At 40.1% G+C, this 21,650-nt stretch overlaps 1 protein-coding gene across 2 annotated transcripts in view; it reads left to right on the forward strand.

Annotated features, from left to right (window-relative positions):
- The window catches only part of LOC126330384 (4'-phosphopantetheine phosphatase), a 156,530-nt gene that overhangs the window by 23,772 nt on the left and 111,108 nt on the right, over positions 1-21,650 (forward strand). For both annotated transcript variants that reach the window (XM_049996354.1, XM_049996353.1), the window contains exons 3-5: positions 14,491-14,690; positions 14,835-15,018; positions 21,410-21,502. In XM_049996354.1, the coding sequence (XP_049852311.1) occupies positions 14,491-14,690; positions 14,835-15,018; positions 21,410-21,502 (477 nt within the window). The remainder of the gene's footprint in view (positions 1-14,490; positions 14,691-14,834; positions 15,019-21,409; positions 21,503-21,650) is intronic.

Here is a 21,650-nt window from a genome sequence, read left to right on the forward strand (position 1 = left end):
AGAGATTGAAGATTCCAGTGATTGATAGGGAATGTCTTCGAAGACCAACTGTATGGTGTCTGTGATAGAAAAACTGAAAGCTGGAAAGGCATCCAATCCAGAAAGGTTAGTGGAGCTCGCATCACTGACAACAATAAAAGAAAGAGGCCGAGTGATTGATTTGTAAGTACCGTCGGTAGTGAATTGACCCACTAGGGGAATGAACTGTTTACCATAACCGCGTAGACGCCGACAAACTGGCGCCAATGGGGGTGACCCAAGGTCGGAGTAAGTTTGTGCATTCAACAAGGAAACTGTTGCGCCCGTATCTACTAGCAGTTGTAATCGGCATGACCGAACCGACACCTCTATAAAGAGTTTGTGTGCCGATGCGTCAGGAGCCTGGCCCGATGAAACTTCCAGAATGTCAGCATCTATGTCTTCTGTACCTGCTTCCTTCAATTCTTTTGAGGCTGAGCGGCAAACTGTAGCAATTTGTCCTTTTTTTTTTTTATTACATTTTCGACAAACGGCCCAACGCTGGGGCACTCTCACCAATTATGATGGATATAGTACGACACACAGGACGGTAACAATGGCCGGCGGCCGGAACTCTGTTTATGCGCCGTGCAGGAGCGGCCGTAACGGCCGGATTGTAACTCTCGCACGCCGTCCACCCCGGATGCAGTGGACGCGACATCGTACCATGCTTCCAACCATTGACCTGCGGCGTGAGAGACTTCATACGATTGAGCAATGGACAGGACTTCCTCCAGGGAAGGGTCTTCCAACTGCCGGGCCCATTGCCAGACCTCCCTATCAGCGGCCAAACGAACAATGATGTTGCGCACCATAACGTGGGCATACGACTCTCGCGACTGCTCCGTGACAAAATGACATTTGCGACTAAGACCGTGCATGGTAGCAGCCCATGCCTGGTAAGACTGATGGGGCTGTTTCTTGCATTGATAGAACTCGACCCTAGCCGTCACAACATGTGTGCGGCAGCGATAATATGAAGACAGCAATGAACACAATGCATCAAAAGACAAGGATGAGAGTTCCTGCAACGGCACTTGATGCCGCAAAACTTGATACAGCGAGGGAGATACCCAAGACAAGAAAAGAGCACGACATACCTCCGCATCGGCAACATGAAACGCCTGGAAATGCTGCCGAAGGCAATGTTCATATGTGTCCCAATCCTCTGTGTCTCGTCATATGGGGGAAAGGGAGGAGGGAACGGTGCTGGAGCAGACTGTGTGGAGAGCAACGCTGGAAGCACTTGTTGCATGGTTGCCATGAGCTCCGTCTGCTGCTCAACCAAAACCCGCACTAAATTCTCCATGCCGTGGATAAACTGCGAAACCGGAACGATGACGCAACACGCGAAAGAACGACCCTACTTGTCGTCAGTTGTGCAGTAACACTATTCACATTTTCCGTCGCACTTCACATAATGTAGACCGGAAACTGTCTGCTTAGGCATGCCCGATGTGAACTTACTGGGCACGGCCCGTGCTGCCTGAGTTGTTGTTCGGCTGGCAGAGGGCGCGGCTGAATTCTCATGTGCCCTCTGGTGGACGGGACTTTCCTTGCGATAACTACTGACCGTGACGCTCCATGCCGATGTGCACCTCCCGCGATATTTCTGGTGGCTGTTGCATTTTTCATTAATAATATCTTCATTTTTAACTTGTTATCCAACCGGACCATAAGGAATTGTGTGAACTGTGCTTTATTGAGTGTATGACCATTAGTGTTTACTTCTGATGCTTGAAGATCATTACTGATTGTTTGAAATTGCATAATATGAGTCTGTAGGAAAAAGATCTGAAATGTTATCTATTATCTACCTGATAGCCTTTTCAGCTATCGTCTAAGCCAGCATTTCTCAACCTTTCAGTATTCATGGCCCAATTTTCAACAACAATTTTTATGCTGACATTGGCCTGTTATAAGTGCATTATATTAGTGTAAGTGTGAATTTTAATTATTTGTTGTGTTGGAATGTATTTTGCTTTACTTTCCATTTAGCGACTTACTCATTTTTTGGATCAGTATTTTTTTTATTTCTTGAATAAACTCATCTTCAAACTCAACTTCAATGAAGTCATCTTGGCCACAACCCCCACCCCTTGTGGTTTCATTAGTCGTAATTATCTCTTCCACCCAGTATGTTCTCTGTTCCATTTGATTGTTCAAAAATGGTTCAAATGGCTCTGAGCACTATGGGACTCAACTGCTGTGGTCATCAGTCCCCTAGAACTTAGAACTACTTAAACCTAACCAACCTAAGGACATCACACACATCCATGCCCGAGGCAGGATTCGAACCTGCGACCGTAGCAGTCGCACAGTTCCGGACTGCGCGCCTAGAACCGCGAGACCACCGCGGCCGGCCATTTGATTGTTTCCCTGTCTTTCCTAGTAACTCCCAACATGCATATTTCCATTGCTCACTGTGTTCTTAGTTTTGTAATCATTTCCCCATTAAATTTCACTCTCACTGACTTAAGTGAAAGTTTGCAATACTGACTCCTTGTAAACTTCCCATTTCAATCACATAAGCTGCTCAATTTTTAAAACTCTATTTGGAGTAACAAAAGTGCACAATTACATCTTTACTCTTCCGTTTTCTTCTTTTGCTGCACATCCTGTCTCTAGCTCCAGTTGTCATAAATACAAAACTCTCGTCTGTTGGTTCTATGACCTCATTGTTAATTTGTAACATTAAGCTTTCTAGAATTATTCATGGTGTTACACATTAAAATGTGATGATAATGAGCCATGTAGAGTAGCTGCGGTGTCGAATTAAAACTTGTCAATGAATCACAACCACATGCCTTAATCTTGCTTACTCCACAATCCATTGTGACCATAGTCAAAGACACGACTAAAATGTTGGCCAGCGTGACTGATGCAGATATCCAGTTTGGTTCCTCAGAAGCTCTTGTAATCAATGGTTAATAGAGTATCAGTTCTCCTTACGCTTTGCTCTACAACCCTCAAATGCTGATTAAAAATAATAATGGTTCTGCTGAGGCTGTATGTTATATCAATAAAAGGTTTTACACACTCCAGTAAACAATGAAGTGAAGTTTTTGTTTGTATGACAATCTTCGGCAGTGATTGTTATGCATCAGTTATCATTGTTTTTTCTGTCGTAGTTTTACTGTAATTTAAGAGCATCTTTGGTAAGTACGCATCACTTTTATTTACAGAGCATCTTCAGTAGTTGGTATACTGAAAACATATGTAATATATTTCAAGAATTTGCTGTTTATGGACGAAAATAGTTTTTTGATATAAATTTATGTCCCATGTTTTTCCTCTTTTTATGTTTTTTATGAAGCCTCTGCTTTTTCCTGTGTTGTTAGTGGAGGTCTGAAGTAAACAAAAAAAAAATTGTGGTGTTACTTCCACTTTTTGTGATTATTCAACTGTCATGAAACAGCTTTTTCTGTATTTGAATTTTTGCACTTCACTTCTCATTCGCCGAGAAAACCACCACATACATAAAACCATTACAGAAAATAAATGACTCATAAATGATTAGTCCACCTAGCAAACAATGCACTTTTTAAATTAATAGGACAAGTAGTATATAATTTTATATGTGGACATATGATCCCCCTCCGTGCACTAACCACCACCACAACCCGCCCCCGGTTTCCAGTAACCAATATCACCCACCATGTTGCTTTCCCCCAAACCACCACTCTTTCGGCCCACTCCGCTCCCATCTCTGCTGAACAACTAACTCATCTTCTCTAATGTACTCACTTCCTGTCGCCCCCCCCCCCCCCCCCACACACACCCCCCCCCCCCCCCCACACAAAAAAAAACACTGTTGACAGTGTTGACAATCCTCATTACCTGACAAATGAACACACAGAAACACTGTGCTGAATGTAGAACAAAACAAACAACAAACTACATTTATCCTGAAGTTTTACAAAACTTAAGTATAAACAACAAAATGAGGAAAAACAGATCATAAAAGTTGAAAAATCATACAAGCTGAAAGTGAAACCAAGGGTGGTTTTTTTTTTCCCCTCTGACTTCAGTCTGTGAAACTATGAGAAAGCAGTTGACTCCAGAACATGTAGAAAAAAGGAAGAACACCATAAGTAAGTTACGTGCATAATTTATAAAGAAAAACTGTTTTTAACCTGTAAATAACATGGATATCATATTTTTTTAGTAACTACTGCGATGCTTTGTAAATAAAAGTGATGTGTGTGAAGTGAAAACAACCAGTATGGTTAGGACAGGGAAAACTATAAGAAGTGATAAACGAATAAAGCAGATTACTCGAATAGTACATGGCATTATAAAAAAGCATGACTTCTTTGAATCAGTTTCAGTTCTGTCTAAGGTGATCTAGATATAAAAGTACTTAAACGGAAGGTGGGCCTATGATCTTGGGTAACATCTTGACTGGTTATCAAAATGTCCTGGATCATGGGTTTGAACCCAGCCACAGCCTAAATTTTGCATAGAAATCATCAGCAGTAGTGGCAGAAGACATTTGGTATAAGGAGTCATTCTTTTTCTGCCAACAGTCTTGTCAAAGAATGTGGAGGAGTGGGTGGAGTTTCAGGACAAACTCTTGCCCTTGGGGTGGGAAATTGCTCCTAAAAGGCAGAAGAATCATCAGTGATCATCAGCATGAGGAGGCAGAAGACAATGGAAACACACAGTGTATATCCAAATGACATGCACTGTGTAACTGAAAAAAGTGTCATGTTGATCTCTCCATTGAAAAAAAATTCTGGATTAGTCCCTCATTTAGATGTTTGAGAGGGGCTGCCAAGGTGGAGATAAAAAGAATGAATAACCAAGACAAGGATAACATACTGAAAGTCAGAGTGTTGAATGTCAGAAGTTTGTGTGTTGTAGGGAAGCTAGAAAATTTGAAAAGAGAGATGCAAAGGCTCTGTCCAGATATAGTGGGAATCAGTGACGTTGAAATGGCAAAAATAGTGATTTCTGGGCAAATAAATATAAGGTAATATCAACACCAGCAGAAAGTGATACAGTGGAAATAGGATTTATTATAAACAGGAGAGGAGGGCAGAGAGTGAGTTACTGTGAATAGTTCAGTGGTTTAGTGATACGGTTGTTCTCTTCAGAATCAACAGAAAACCAATGCCAACAACAGCAGTTCAGCTTTACATGCCAGTGTCACAAATTAAAGATTAAGACAGGAAGCATATGAGGGTACTGAATGGGTAATTCAGTATGTAAAATGAGATAATCCAATAATCTTGAGGGATTGGAATGTGGTAGTAGGTGAACATTTGGAAGAGAGCTATGGGAGAATATGAGCCTGGTAGTAGGAATGAGATGATGTGAAAAGCTAATTGAGTTCTGCAATAAGTTGCAGCTAGTAATGATGACTACACTATTCAGGAATCACAAAAGGAGGAATTATTCTTGGAAAAGAGCTGGAGATATGAAAAGATTCCAGTTAGATTACATCATGGTCAGAGAGAAAGACTGAAATCAGATATTGGATTGTAAGGTGTGCCCACGAGCAGCCAGTCTTGGATCACACTTAAGTTATTTAGAGAAGGTTGAAGCTTAAGAGACTCATCTGGGAGAACCAGTGTACGAAGATGTGAGATACTGAAGTACTGAGGAATGATGAGATGCGTTTGAAGTTTCCTGAAGAAATTTGGTTTAACGGAAGAAATACTTAAAGTGATTGATTGAAACAAGGAAGTAAAATAATGTTCAGGGAAATTTAGGAACACACAACTTTACTTAGGAATGAAATTAATAGGAATTGCAAAAAAGTCAGTGGTATGTTAGATGACAATCAGTTTGGCTTTCTGAAAGGTACAGGCACCAGAGAGGCAATTCTGATGATGTGATTGATAATGTCGACAAGACTTAAGAAAAATCGAGACAAGTTCATAGGATTATGTCACCCTGGAAACAGCATTTAAAAAAGGAGAAATATTGCAAGATGTATGAAATTCTGAGAAAAGTAGGAGTAACCTATAGCGAAAGATGGATAATTCACAATGTTCAAGAACAATGAGGAAAATGTAAGAATGGAAAACAAAGAATGAAGTGCTCATATTAAAAATAGTGTAAGACAGAGATGTAGACTTTTCCCACTGACATTCTACCTATGATGGAAATAAAAGAAAAGTTCAGGAGCGGATTAAAATTCATCGTTAAAGGATGTGAATGATAAGATCCACTGGTAACATTTGTATCATCAGTGAAAGTGAAGAAGAATTACAGAATGTGTTGACTGGAATGAATTGTCAAATGAGTACAGAATATGGTAGAAGAGTAAACCAAAGAGAGGCGAGAGTGATGAGTAGCAGAAATGAGATTAGTGATAAACTTAACATAAAAAATTGGGTACCACAAAGTAGACGAAGTTAATGGATTCTGCTATGTTCGGTGCAAAGTGACATATGAAGCAAGAACAACACAAATAGCAGATCAGCACACAGACAAAGGGGGCATCCAAGGAAAAGAGATGCTAGCTGAGATCATATGTTGACCTAAATCTGAAGGCTAAGTTTCTAAGAATGTATGTGCAGATCACAGCACTGTATGGTAGTGAATATTGTGGGAATACTGAAAAGTAGAGAACTGAAGCATTTGAGATGTGGTGGTATAAAAGGATGTGGACTGATAAGATAAGGAATGATGAGGTTATCTACAGAATCAGTAAGGAAAGGAACATATGGAAAACATCATCAACAAGAAAGGGCGGGACGATGGGACATGTGTTAAGACTTCATTGAATAACTCCCGTGGCACTAGAGGGTGCTTTAGAGGGTAAAAACTGTAGGGGAAGACAGAGATTGGAACACATCTAGCAAATAACTGAGGCTCTAATGTACAAGTGCTCTCTGAGATGAAGAAGTTGACTCAAAAGAGAAATTTGTGGCTGGCCATACTGAACTGGCGAGAAGATTGTTGATCCAAAGGAATTGTGAAGTCCTAGGAAATGGCAAAATGTTCTCCAACCTCTCTTTTTTAGAACTTTACACAGGGAGACATAGACAATTTCTTCTCATTACTCCTACATCCATGCTTAAGGCTGCCTCTCAGTTTTGTAACCCACGTAACACACTTTTTCAGTGCCATCTTTCTAGCATACCATCCACTCGATGCACACACTCACTCCCTCTCCAAATCCCTCCCTACCTCCTCCTCCTCCTCCTCCTCCTCCTCCTCCTCCTCCTCCTCCTCCCTCTTTTTTTCCTCTTCCTCCCAGACCCATGATGTAGCTCTCTATCTAATATCATTCCCATTCCATTCCTCTGTTACTGTAGACAGTTTATTACAAATTGTAAATGTATTATGAAGCTCTGTTGAATTTCACACAGTGTTGATAACTTCTTGAATTGGTTTATAATGCTTCCAGATCCATCATTCTGAATTATATATTTTGTTCTTTCATGTCCTGATTAGTTTGACTGCTTCTGTAATTCAGTGATCAATTTTAATGACCTCTGACATTTAAGTTCCAAGTTCAGATTTCAGTAATTTTCTCAGATTATTGTGGGCTGGGAAGATCTAGAGTCGTGTACACTGTTTTATGGCACCTAATGAGAGTTGTTTTGAATGTATAATTAGCTTAAATGAAATGAAATTTAAAAAAAAAGCTAGCACAGGGCTGTGAGCCACAACACTAGCATAATATGTATAAACTTTTTTTATCAATGATTGAACACAGTTATATGATAAGTTGAGATTAGGACTAAATTTGCCTCTAACTGCAAAAATGGTGCTCAGTTCAGCTGACACGATAAAAACAAACTGAAGATCGTTTTATGCCAGAGGCAAGTTTATTCCTAATCTCAACTAGTGTAACATTTATGTTTAATTTCTTTCATTGGCAAACAATGAAAAATCCAGTATGGAATGTTACAGTATTACGAGAAGGAAAGTTGCTACTCACTATATAGCGGAGTGCGCGCATGCCACCCCCCCCCCCCCCCCCCTACACACACACACACACACACACACACACACACACACACACACACACAAAGTCTCAGGCAACTGAAACTTTAAAAGATTTAATTGTGAGAGTCTTTTTGTGTGCGTATCTGCGACTCAGCAACTTTCCTTCTCATAATATTATTTCTTTCATTAGCAGTTTAACAAGCCTCAGCTTCTTAATTCTTGTCAAAGAAACAATATTATTTTTCATTGCAGTTGCTCCAAACTTAGTTTCTCTAATTCCTTAATGGGATTTAGCCATTTTTTTTCTAAGCTTGACTCCTCAGCGCCAGAATTTTAAGCAGTATTGAATTAAAATGTATTTGTTTATAAGTTTATTTTATTTTGGACAAGAGCACTACCTTTGTTAATGAATTTGACTTCACATGTAATGTTTTAGTCGCTATCATTAAGACCATGTGATGCTTTGTTTTAACCCCTTTATGCCTTAAGTCTTATTTTCTTTTTGTGAAAATGCTTTGTGTATTACACTACTGGCCATTAAAATTGCTACACCAAGAAGAAATGCAGATTATACAGGGGTATTCATTGGACAAATACACTCCTGGAAATTGAAATAAGAACACCGTGAATTCATTGTCCCAGGAAGGGGAAACTTTATTGACACATTCCTGGGGTCAGATAAATCACATGATCACACTGACAGAACCACAGGCACATAGACACAGGCAACAGAGCATGCACAATGTCGGCACTAGTACAGTGTATATCCACCTTTCGCAGCAATGCAGGCTGCTATTCTCCCATGGAGACGATCGTAGAGATGCTGGATGTAGTCCTGTGGAATGGCTTGCCATGCCATTTCCACCTGGCGCCTCAGTTGGACCAGCGTTCGTGCTGGACGTGCAGACCGCGTGAGATGACGCTTCATCCAGTCCCAAACATGCTCAATGGGGGACAGATCCGGAGATCTTGCTGGCCAGGGTAGTTGACTTACACCTTCTAGAGCACGTTGGGTGGCACGGGATACATGCGGACGTGCATTGTCCTGTTGGAACAGCAAGTTCTCTTGCCGGTCTAGGAATGGTAGAACGATGGGTTCGATGACGGTTTGGATGTACCGTGCACTATTCAGTGTCCTCTCGACGATCACCAGAGGTGTACGGACAGTGTAGGAGATCGCTCCCCACACCATGATGCGGGGTGTTGGCCCTGTGTGTCTCAGTCGTATGCAGTCCTGATTGTGGCGCTCACCTGCACGGGGCCAAACACGCGTACGACCATCATTGGCACCAAGGCAGAAGCGACTCTAATCGATGAAGACGACTCGTCTCCATTCGTCCCTCCATTCACGCCTGTCGCGACACCACTGGAGGCGGGCTGCACGATGTTGGGGCGTGAGCGGAAGACGGCCTAACGGTGTGTGGGACAGTAGCCCAGCTTCATGGAGACGGTTGCGAATGGTCCTCGCCGATACCCCAGGAGCAACAGTGTCCCTAATTTGCTGGGAAGTGGCGGTGCGGTCCCCTACGGCACTGCGTAGGATCCTACGGTCTTGGCGTGCATCCGTGCGTCGCTGCGGTCTGGTCCCAGGTCGACGGGCACGTGCACCTTCCGCCGACCACTGGCGACAACATCGATGTACTGTGGAGACCTCACGCCCCACATGTTGAGCATTTCGGCGGTACGTCCACCCGGCCTCCCGCATGCCCACTATACGCCCTTGCTCAAAGTCCGTCAACTGCACATACGGTTCACGTCCACGCTGTCACGGCATGCTACCAGTGTTAAAGACTGCGATGGAGCTCCGTATGCCACGGCAAACTGGCTGACACTGACGGCGGCGGTGCACAAATGCTAGCGCCATTCGACGGCCAACACCACGGTTCCTGGTGTGTCCGCTGTGCCGTGCGTGTGATCATTGCTTGTACAGGCCTCTCGCAGTGTCTGGAGCAAGTATGGTGGGTCTGACACACCGGTGTCAATGTGTTCTTTTTTCCATTTCCAGGAGTGTATATTATACTAGAACTGAAATGTGATTACATTTTCACCCAATTTGGGTGCACGGATCCTGAGAAATCAGTACCCACAACAACCACATCTGGCCGTAATAACAGCCTTGATATGCCTGGGAATTGAGTCAAACAGAGCTTCGATGGCGTGTACAGGTACAGCTGCCCATGCAGCTTCAACATGATAACACAGTTCATCAAGCATATTGTGGCATATCGTGATGAGCCAGTTGGTTGGCCACCATTGACCAGATGTTTTCAATTGTTGAGAGATCTGGAGAATGTGCTGGCCAGGGCAGCAGTTGAACATTTTCTGTTTTCAGAGAGGCCCGTACAGGACCTGCAACTAGCGGTCGTGCATTATCCCGCTGTAATGTAGGGTTTCGCAGGGATGGAATGAAGGGTAGAGCCACGGGTCATAACACATCTGAAATGTAACATCCACTGTTCAAAGTGCCGTCAATGCAAACAAGAGGTGACCGAGACGTGTAATGAATGGCAGACCATACCATCATGCCGGGTGATACGCCAGTATGGCGATTATGAATACACACTTCCAATGTGCATTCACCACGATGTCGCCAAACACGGATGTGACCATGGTGATGCTGTAAACAGAACCTGGATTCATCTGAAAAAATTACGCTTTGCCATTCGTGCACCCAGGTTCGTTATTGAGTACACCATTGCAGGCATTCCTGTCTGTGATGCAGCGTTAAGGATAACCGCAGCCATGGTCTTGGAGCTGATAGTCCATGCTGCTGCAAACATTGTCAAACTGTTCATGCAGATGGTTATTGTCTTGCCAACGTCCCCTTTTGTTGACTCAGGGATCGAGACGTGGCTGCATGGTCCGTTACAGCCATGCGGAGAACATGCGTGACATCTCGACTGCTAGTGATACGAGGCCGTTGTGATCCAGCACGACGTACCGTATTACCCTCCTGAACCCACCGATTCCATATTCTGCTAACAGTCATTGGGTTTCGACCAACGCGAGCAGCAATGTCGCGATACGATAAACCGCAATCGCGATAGGCTACAATACAACCTTTATCAAAGTTGGAAACATGATGGTACGCATTTCTCCTCCTTACACGAGGCATCATAACAACGTTTCACCAGGCAACACCGGTCAACTGTTGTTTCTGTATGAGAAATCAGTTGGAAACTTTCCTCATGTCAGCATGTTGTAGGTGTCGCCGCCAGCACCAACCTTGTGTGAATGCTCTGAAAAGCTAATCATTTTCATATCATAGCATCTTCTTCCAGTCGGTTAATTTCGCATCTGTAGCACGTCATCTTCGTGGTGTAGCAACTTTAATGGCCAGTACTGTAGTTTTTGAGGTTAGTAGACCATGTTGTTGTTGTTGATGATGTCTTCAGTCCTGAGACTGGTTTGATGCAGCTCTCCATGCTACTCTATCCTGTGCAATCTGCTTCATCTCCCAGTACCTACTGCAACCTTCATCCTTCTGAATCTGCTTAGTGTATTCATCTCTTGGTCTCCCTCTACGATTTTTACCCTCCACGCTGCCCTCCAATGCTAAATTTGTGATCCCTTGATGCCTCAAAACATGTCCTACCAACCAATCCCTTCTTCTAGTCAAGTTGTGCCACAAACTTCTCTTCTCCCCAATCCTATTCAATACCTCCTCATTAGTTACGTGATCTACCCATCTAATCTTCAGCATTCTTCTATAGCACCACATTTCGAAAGCTTCTATTCTCTTCTTGTCCAAACTAGTTACCGTCCATGTTTCACTTCCATACATGGCTACACTCCAAACAAATACTTTCATAAACGACTTCCTGATACATAAATCTATATTCGATGTTAACAAATTTCTCTTCTTGAGAAACGCTTTCCTTGCCATTGCCAGTCTACATTTTATATCCTCTCTACTTCGACCATCATCAGTTATTTTACTTCCTAAATAGCAAAACTCCTTTACTACTTTAAGTGTCTCATTTCCTAATCTAATTCCCTCAGCATCACCCGATTTAATTTGACTACATTCCATTATCCTCGTTTTGCTTTTGTTGATGTTCATCTTATATCCTTCTTTCAAGACATTGTCCATTCCGTTCAACTGCTCTTCCAAGTCCTTTGCCGTCTCTGACAGAATTACAATGTCATCGGCGAACCTCAAAGTTTTTATTTCTTCTCCATGAATTTTAATACCTACTCCAAATTTTTCTTTTGTTTCCTTTACTGCTTGCTCAATATACAGATTGAATAACATCGGGGAGAGGCTACAACCCTGTCTCACTCCTTTCCCAACCACTGCTTCCCTTTCATGCCCCTCGACTCTTATGACTGCCATCTGGTTTCTGTACAAATTGTAAATAGCCTTTCGCTCCCTGTATTTTACCCCTGCCACCTTCAGATTTTGAAAGAGAGTATTCCAGTCAACATTATCAAAAGCTTTCTCTAGGTCTACAAATGCTAGAAACGTAGGTTTGCCTTTTCTTAATCTTTCTTCTAAGATAAGTCGTAAGGTCAGTATTGCCTCACGTGTTCCAGTATTTCTACGGAATCCAAACTGATCTTCCCCGAGGTCTGCTTCTACTAGTTTTTCCATTCGTCTGTAAGGAATTCGAGTTAGTATTTTGCAGCTGTGGCTTATTAAACTGATTGTTTGGTAATTTTCACATCTGTCAACTCCTGCTTTCTTTGGGATTGGAATTATTATATTCTTCTTGAAGTCTGAGGGTATTTCGCCTGTTTCATACATCTTGCTCACCAGATGGTACAGTTTTGTCAGGACTGGCTCTCCCAAGGCTGCCAGTAGTTCCAATGGAATGTTGTCCACCCCGGGGGCCTTGTTTCGACTCAGGTCTTTCAGTGCTCTGTCAAACTCTTCACGCAGTATCGTATCTCCCATTTCATCTTCATCTACATCCTCTTCCATTTCCATAATATTGTCCTGAAGTACATCGCCCTTGCATAGACCCTCTATATACTCCTTCCACCTTTCTGCTTTCCCATCTTTGCTTAGAACTGGGTTTCCATCTGAGCTCTTGATATTCATACAAGTGGTTCTCTTTTCACCAAAGGTCTCTTTAATTTTCCTGTAGGCAGTATCTATCTTACCCCTAGTGAGATAAGCTTCTACATCCTTACATTTGTCCTCTAGCCATCCCTGCTCTTCCTGTCGATCTCATTTTTGAGATGTTTGTATTCCTTTTTGCCTGCTTCATTTACTGCATTTTTATATTTTCTCCTTTCATCAATTAAATTCAATATTTCTTCTGTTACCCAAGGATTTCTACTAGCCCTCGTCTTTTTACCTACTTGATCCTCTGCTGCCTTCACTAGTTCATCCCTCAGAGCTACCCATTCTTCTTCTACTGTATTTCTTTCCCCCATTTCTGTCAATTGTTCCCTTATGCTCTCCCTGAAACTCTGTACAACCTCTGGTTCTTTCAGTTTATCCAGGTCCCATCTCCTTAAATTCCCACCTTTTTGCAGTTTCTTCAGTTTTAACCTACAGGTCATAACCAATAGATTGTGGTCAGAGTCCACATCTGCCCCTGGAAATGTCCTACAATTTAAAACCTGATTCCTAAATCTCTGTCTTACCATTATATAATCTATCTGATACCTTTTAGTATCTCCAGGATTCTTCCATGTATACAACCTTCTTTTATGATTCTTGAACCAAGTGTTAGCTATGATTAAGTTATGCTCTGTGCAAAATTCTACCAGACGGCTTCCTCTTTCATTTCTTAGCCCCAATCCATAATCACCTACTATGTTTCCTTCTCTCCCTTGTCCTACTGACGGACCATATTGACAAGCAATTGTGAAAAGAAGTTTTATTTTGCAGAACGTAAGAAATAAATGTTTTGGTACATTCCTGGCATACATTGCATGTAAGGTGCAACATATAACAGTTCATTGTTTCTTTACAAGTACTGTATGACATGATATAACTCATCCTGGCCAGTGACACGCAGTCCACATCAGTACTCCACTACACATGCAGTATGAGACATTTTGAAACATTTTCAGGCCTTATTCACACACGAATTAGTGAATGTTAAGCACTTATCGTTATTGGGAGGTCAACAATGATGCAAATTTCCACAGTTGAAGGGTGGATTGATGCTTTGTCAATTGTGTGAATTTTAAAGTTCATTTCTGTATGTATAAAGATAGAATCTCTTTCGAAAATGTTCCATACTGCATGATTAAAGAAGTATTGAAGTAGCTTGTGTGCTATTGGACAGCAAAAGTAAAGTATGTGTAGTTATGTCGTGTCATGTAGTAGTAGTAGTAGTAGTAGTAGTAGTAGTAGTAAAAAAAAACACAGAACTGCTAGATATTGCACCTTACGTGCATGGTGTGCCAGAAATCAAACTAGCTTTTTGCTTATGTTTTGGAAAACAAAAATTCTGTATTAGTAAAAGAAAAAAATGATGCTAAAAGCACACACTGATTTTCCAGTTTGGCTCACTGGTATTAGTAAGGAGTTAAGTAGTGCTTGCTGCCTTTTTGAAATTTAGTGTTACAGCTAGTGCTTTATTGATTATGGTTTTCTCTTTGTAGGAGCATCGATTATATGAGGTATCGGAAGGAGCTAGATTGCACTTCATTAAATTTGAAACAAAATACATTGAAAATTGTTTGAATTTTATTGAAGCTAATTTGGTTAATAGCAGAGAAAATATGGTCGGAAAAACCATAAAAGCTACTGGTGGAGGAGCTTATAAGTACACAGAACTTCTTCAACAAAAACTGGGTCTTTCGTAAGTATTTTAACTTTTGTAAAATTTATTGTAAAATAAGCCTTAGATTTTGTACTGCAAACTTTGTACTTTTAAAACCAATAACACTCAGATTTTTTTTAAAAAAAATGACTAACTCTGTTGCACTGAAAAACTTCTTGTTAGAGTTGACAAAGAGGATGAGATGAGCTGCTTGATCAAGGGGTGCAATTTCTTACTGAAGAACATTACAGATGAAGCATTTGAATACCACCGCCATGGCAATCCTGAGTACAAGTTTCAAAATGCGGACCCAAATATCTTTCCGTATCTCTTGGTTAATATTGGCTCAGGAGTTAGCATCATGAAAGTAAGTCAGGAAAGTAGAAAAGTCCCTTTTTTGTAAAGAAAGATTTTTAAATATATTCTTCTCATTTCACAAAAGTCTAAAAAAAATATTAGCCCAATATTCTGTTTTCTTTCCTTATCATACTAGTACTGGTGTTAAGCTATATAAATTTCACTCTTGTATTTGTGCATAGTGTCTGTTTCAAGTCAATAATGGTAATAATGTTTATGTAATTGACTTGAAACCTCAGTTTTGCCAACAATTGTCTGTACTTTCAGTTTTTTTCTTTTGAAATATGCATCTTTCTTAGTTTAAAATTAAAACCATTTCATAACTTAAGGAAAGAGGGAAGTATTACAGCACTGTTGAATGGTGATCACCATTTTAAATGTAATTTAAAAGTGAAGTAAATGTAATATAAATGACTGTGTTGTTGCTCGAAGCACTGCAGAGAAGCACATGCCAAATTCTGTTTTTTCTATTCTGTGGTTATTATTTGACTCTCTCCATACTGAGACTATCCATGGTGTTCAGTATGTGTGACAAGAACTTGTACTTAGTTAAAATTTTGTGTTCAGTTGGAGAAAATAAATAAGCAGAATTATCCAAGCAGTTAACAGCAGGCATTAATCTCAAGGGATGAAGATAAAGACTATCAACCAGTATAATTCAAAAGTATTGCACAATGTATGTGTTGAGGGTGGGCAGTGGGGCTGGGGGGTTGAGAAAGGCTCATCATATTTTGTTAACCGTGTTAAAAAGATGCTATAAAAGCAAAGAGAGGTTCGTGACAATAGTATGAGGTGTGTTAAAAAAATTACAGGATTTTTTGTTTTTCCAAAAGAATTTTTATTTACTACATTTTATCCCTTTCAAAATAGCCCACTTTGGTTATTTACACACACACCTGCCCTGATACATGAAACATTTTTGAAACTTGATCTTTGATATAGCTTTTAGCTCTCTCAGTGATATGCTTTTCATCTTATCTATGCTTATAAAATAATGCCCCTTTAAGGTTTTCTTTATTTTTGGGAGCTTTGAGTATGGACTCGGACACATCATTATGGTACTGATTTGGAACAAAAATTTACAAATAAGCTGTAAAATGTGAGCAGGTGCATTTTTGTGCTGCAAAAGCAATGGATTGTTTAACTATAAAGTTAGATGATGCATTTTATTTCTCACAAATTGGTGCAACGGAACTCTGCGGTAATTGTTTGACCTTGCGCCAAGGACTCATGATATACTATTCCATTAAATTCAAAGAACACAGCAAGCACAATCTTTGTGTGACCACACTTGAGATACTTTTTTTGTTTTGGTGATTCACAGTGCTCCCGTATAAAAATTCCTTAAATATGATGTAGAGTTGCCAATGTCCGCTAGAGGGCACTACATCTTTGACTGTTGGTTTGTTTACGTTGTAGTCAAGTCTCGCAGGCTTCAGCAGAAAGCCTGGCACATCATAGAAACAGGTTTTGGTTGCTCATTGGGCAGCTTTTAATTCGGCAGGAGATCAATCATGCATTTTATAATACTGAAGTAATGAAAATTTAGACAATGTTTCTGCAACTCCTTTTAACAAAACATGTTTACAAATGTGAAGTATTCTTGTCAATTTTGTAACCTATAGACATCAATTGTGGATGGATTTTTATTTGATTTCTATTTTCAATTTTATTAAATATAATGCAGCAGAATACTGTCAAGTTAGCCCTTACATGCAGGAATTGGGTATGTGAATTTTATTATATCTTTATTTTATAGCACATATGTGTTTTACAAGTAACATTGTAAATTATATAAAGATTTTAATTTTTATTTTTAGCTATGAAGATGGCCATTTAAGATGATTGGACCCAGTAATTTGAAAAGATAGTTGTAATTGTGTCAAAAAATAACACATTTTAACTATTTTGAAATCACAGTTGCCTCGAAATGGTATATAAAATGTCATACTTTGTGGAATGGTAACTGCCATAAAATATTTAGTAGTTCCCAGAAGTAACTGGATGGAGTGACTTTAAGTGAAACAGAAATATAAAACTAGGTTGCAGGAAAAGCACTTGCCAGTTTGAGATTCTTTGGAGGAAACCCTGATAAATGTAATTTTTCCACAAAAAAGGGTTGTGCAAAACACTCATTCAACCAATTACTGAGTATGACTCACCTTTCTGGAACCCTTAATGGGTAGTATTAATTGACAAGATCCCAAGAAAAGTAGTGTGTTTTGTCATAGGTTAATATAGCAAACATGGTAGTGATATGGCGATGCTCATCAAATTCAAATGGCTGAAAATACAAGCGAAGCAGTGGACAATATGGGGTTGTTTACTGTTAAAATTCCAAGAGTGGGTGTTCAAAGAAAAGTAGGAAACATGCCATTTCTTCCCATATAAATCTTGTGAAATGAGCATGCTGGAAAATTAGAAAAGTAGAGCTCATACGGGGGCTTATCATCACATTTTATTCCCACACACTATACGCAAATGGAACAGGAATGGGGAGAAGTGATAGTGATACAACCCATTCTCTCTCTCTCTCTCTCTCTCTCTCTCTCTCTCTCTCTCTCTCTCTCTCTCTCTCTCTGTGTGTGTGTGTGTGTGTGTGTGTGTGTGTGTGTGTGTGTGTGTGTGTGTGTCTCTCTCTCTCTGAAAGACCAGTCAGAAACAATAAGAGGGGAGAACCTTGGTTTGATGCACGCTACTTATTGACACCTGTCCTTTTTGTGGCATACTATTATTTAATTAAGACTGCACCAAGATGCAATTGTGAATTACTTAAAATGCATGTTAGGTGCCCTGGCTATGTTGAGCAGCTACTAAAAACACCTGAATTAGCGTAAAAGATGTTTGATCCATGTAAAGATACTGTATATACCACAATGTCAGAAGCAGCACCATTGGGTTGCTCAGTAGCACTGTTAGAAAGAACTATACTAACACAGCTTACAGTTTTAACTATTTTCCTTGACCAGAGAAGCTTTTAAAATTTGATATGCTGATGGCTTCTATGTGAAAAAAATCTGATCTAGGTGCGACGTGTGTGCATACTCAATTTGGAATTGCCTCTGCGATTTAAATACTGGACCATAGGCCACTGCAGACAAAGTAAAATTAAAAATATTCCTAAGATGTTTGTCGTGAACGCTATAGTTAAACAATATTCAAAAAATTAGCATAATAATACTGTTAATAATAATAAAAATTAATAAACATAATGCTCTTGCACATATAAAATCCATTATTGGCTCAAAATTGTCTCTGTACAGTATTAGTTGTTAGCACAAGAAAAATAAAATTGTAAACCCTGTTTTTCAAAACATATCTGTAGCAGACAAACCATCAGGGCTTTTATTTCACTGACACCTAATTATTTTGCTTGTGTGAGTTGTTGTTTTTGTTTCCTGTTTTGTGTTAAGATTCATCACTTTTTCTTGGGTCATTATTTGAAAATTTCTTCATGCTGAGATATGGATGCCTTTTATTTTTGGAAAGAACTTTGGCACTGAGCCACATTGTTGTTCACTGAATTAACAAATATGTTTATATTATGCCATTTTTATGAAATTGCATGTGATAATTATTATAAGTCAGTCTCCTGTTGTGTGAGGGGCAGTCAAATGAAAGCCAAAACCCTGTCACAGTAGGATCATAGTATGGTTCCATTCAAAAGTAATCACTCCATGTGTTAAGACGTTTATCCCAATGGGAGATGAGACAATCAATTCTTGTTTCATAGACCGCAGCCTGCTGCTGACGGATCCATAACCGTACCCCATCTTGCACTTCCTCATCTGATCCAAATCAAAGTCAACGCACATATTTCCTTAGGTCATCAAAGTTGTGAAAATCATCCAGTTAAAGGTCAGGGCTGTACTGAGGATGTTGAAGCAATTCCCACCCGAATCACTGAAGCTTAGCCTTTCTTTTATTGGCAGTGTGGGGACAGGCATTATCATGCAACAGAATGATTCAATGCAGGGTGAGGGCAAATTACAACAATGGAAATGTTCCACATCTCTTCCGCTAGAGAAACCCAAAGCTGCAATCCCGAAATCTCTTTGAACAGTTGATTTGCCGGGAAAATTTTAAATTTTACAAATCCAAAGCTGTTTGCACAAGTTCCAGTAAGGTCATGATGACCTCCTCCTTTGGCTTCTGGGGCCCTGTGCTCATTTAGTTCCTCAAGTGTGGAACTGCAATCAATGCTCATCACTTTAAAGAAACTTTGCGGGAAGTGTGACATGCCATGAAGTCAAAACACCGAGATATGCTGTGGGAGGGAATAGTTCTGTTGCACAATACTGTGTGCCCCCACACTGTCAATCTGATGAAGGCTATGCTTTAGTGATTTGGTTGGGAAACAATGCAACATCCTCTGTATAGCCTGGCTGTTTCACTGTCATTTTCACATCCTTGGCAACTTGAAGAAAGACATGCTTGGTCATCAGTTTCAGTCGAAGAAGGAAATTAAGAATGGGTGTGGTTGTGGATCTGTCAGTAGCTGACTGCATTCTATGAAATGGGAATTGATGGTCTTGTCTCCCAATGGGATAAAAGTCTTAATGCGTGGTGATTACATTTGAATGGAAGCATCCCATGGTCCCACTGTGGCAGGTGTTCAGTTTTTATTTGACTGCCCCTTACAGTTATGCCACAAATGTGAATATTAGAGATGCACCTGACATAATTGCTCATCAGGACTGTGTGATTGTTCGCTTTGTTCACTTATGTTTAAATTACATGGTTCTGATTAGTAACATCTATGCAGCACAGTACTGAACTACTTTTCTATTGATTATGTGGCTTAGTTCCATTATCCATGGATCATATTCACAGTAAACATTATAGAGTGATTTTACTAAATATGGACAACCTGTTGGAAACAAACCCAGAGAGAATAAGTAGCAGAAACAGTCAAATGGGCATATGGATGGAAGTGCATTTCAAGGGAGATACACCCACAAGAAGGTTGGGATAAAATATCTTTGACATTGTAGGTTTCAGTGATTGAAAACACAAATGAGAACACAACAGGCCAGTAGGAAAGTTCTGTTTGTACTAGTTTTCGAGCTTTACCCCAAAGAGGGCAGTGATCTGGAGCACAATAACCACATTACCTTTACTAGTTCCAAAAGCATGCCTACCAGCAGGGTAGGGGGAGGGGGTCATCTGCAAGAAGTGCAGATATGCCTCAATTATGAGGCATTGCAGAAGGATGGCTGGTACCATGAGGTGGTCATCAATATTCCCCACCCACCCATTGAGGATGAATCAGTGTAGATCTTTCTCTCGCTGCCACCATACTATGCGGATTCTCCAAAGCCCACAGATGGATGTTGTGAAGGTTAGCCATACCACCCCTTCTAAAGGTAGCCTCACCAGTGAATCTGGTGGGTGATAGAAATCAGAGCACTGTGGTAACCTGTGTGATGAACCAGTGAGATAACCGTCACTGTGGAGGCAAGTCCATAGGTAATAAAGCCTGCATCCATTGTAAGTGATATGGATAGTGGCAGTTGTTGTGGAGAATGTTCCACATGCTCATCTAACTTCCTGCATATCACCTGCATGATGCTTACATAGATGTCACTGGCTAGGATCTTTCATCTCCACTTTCAAGTGGGTATATGTACACATCTACTGTGTGTCAGACACATTATTTCGGTAGGCATTTTATAGCTGAATATTTCACTCTTTTTTTTTTTTTTTTTTTTTTTTTTTTTTTTTACCCCCTGGTGCAAAGGTGGATATCATTTTTTCTTCTAGTTTTGCATTGATGAATATTTCTGTTACTCTCAAACTGCAGTGCATTGGTAGCAATAATTTTCATAAATGAATAGATGTACTGTTAGACAATGCCTAATATTTCCAATTGTTTAATGCTTCATTTCATTTGGCTCTAAAACGCCTTGAAGAAAGGATCAAATGCATATACACTTAAAAGAATAAAAATTTTTCGTCGCTCATCCTGTGTGTGTTCTAGTCAGTTTGGGAAAAGTAAACTATGTGCATGTCAGTTGCTGAAAAAGGATTGTCTCTTCATAATGGTAACATTACAAGTACTACAAAAATTCTACAAACATAATAAGAGGTGTATAGTATATTTACAGTTGAGGTTAGACTGTGGTGTCATTAGAATTTTCAATTAAAATGGATGTAAAAATGCTACTTATATTGCATTGATTCATACAGGCACTACATGTTTGAAACTTCCTGTAACTGTTGTGAATTTGACCATACAGTATGGAGCAAATGATATTAGTCTTTGAATGTGTGCTACACAACTGCTAACAGACATATTGAGGCTATAGTTATAATTAAAGTTAGGTAGATGTATTTGTCCTGACCAGCATTTCTTGCTCTTTAAGGGCAGATTTCAGTATATATTTGAATTTTTAATGCAGGTGGAGTCTGACAATTCTTATGAGAGGATTGGAGGCACAGCAACTGGAGGAGGAACATTCTGGGGCCTTGGATCTCTCCTAACAAAGGCTAAGGTATATGTTATTTTTTGTCATTGGTGTTACACAAATTTCCCACTGCTTAAAAATGAAATATTGCAAGTGTGTGTGTCAATAATTTCTGTTGTTTTCACTTTATTATTGTAGAACTAATACAAGGCAACATGTATGAAACAACGTCATA

The sequence above is a fragment of the Schistocerca gregaria genome, chromosome 2 (assembly GCF_023897955.1).
Source record: "Schistocerca gregaria isolate iqSchGreg1 chromosome 2, iqSchGreg1.2, whole genome shotgun sequence".
NCBI lineage: Eukaryota > Metazoa > Arthropoda > Insecta > Orthoptera > Acrididae > Schistocerca > Schistocerca gregaria.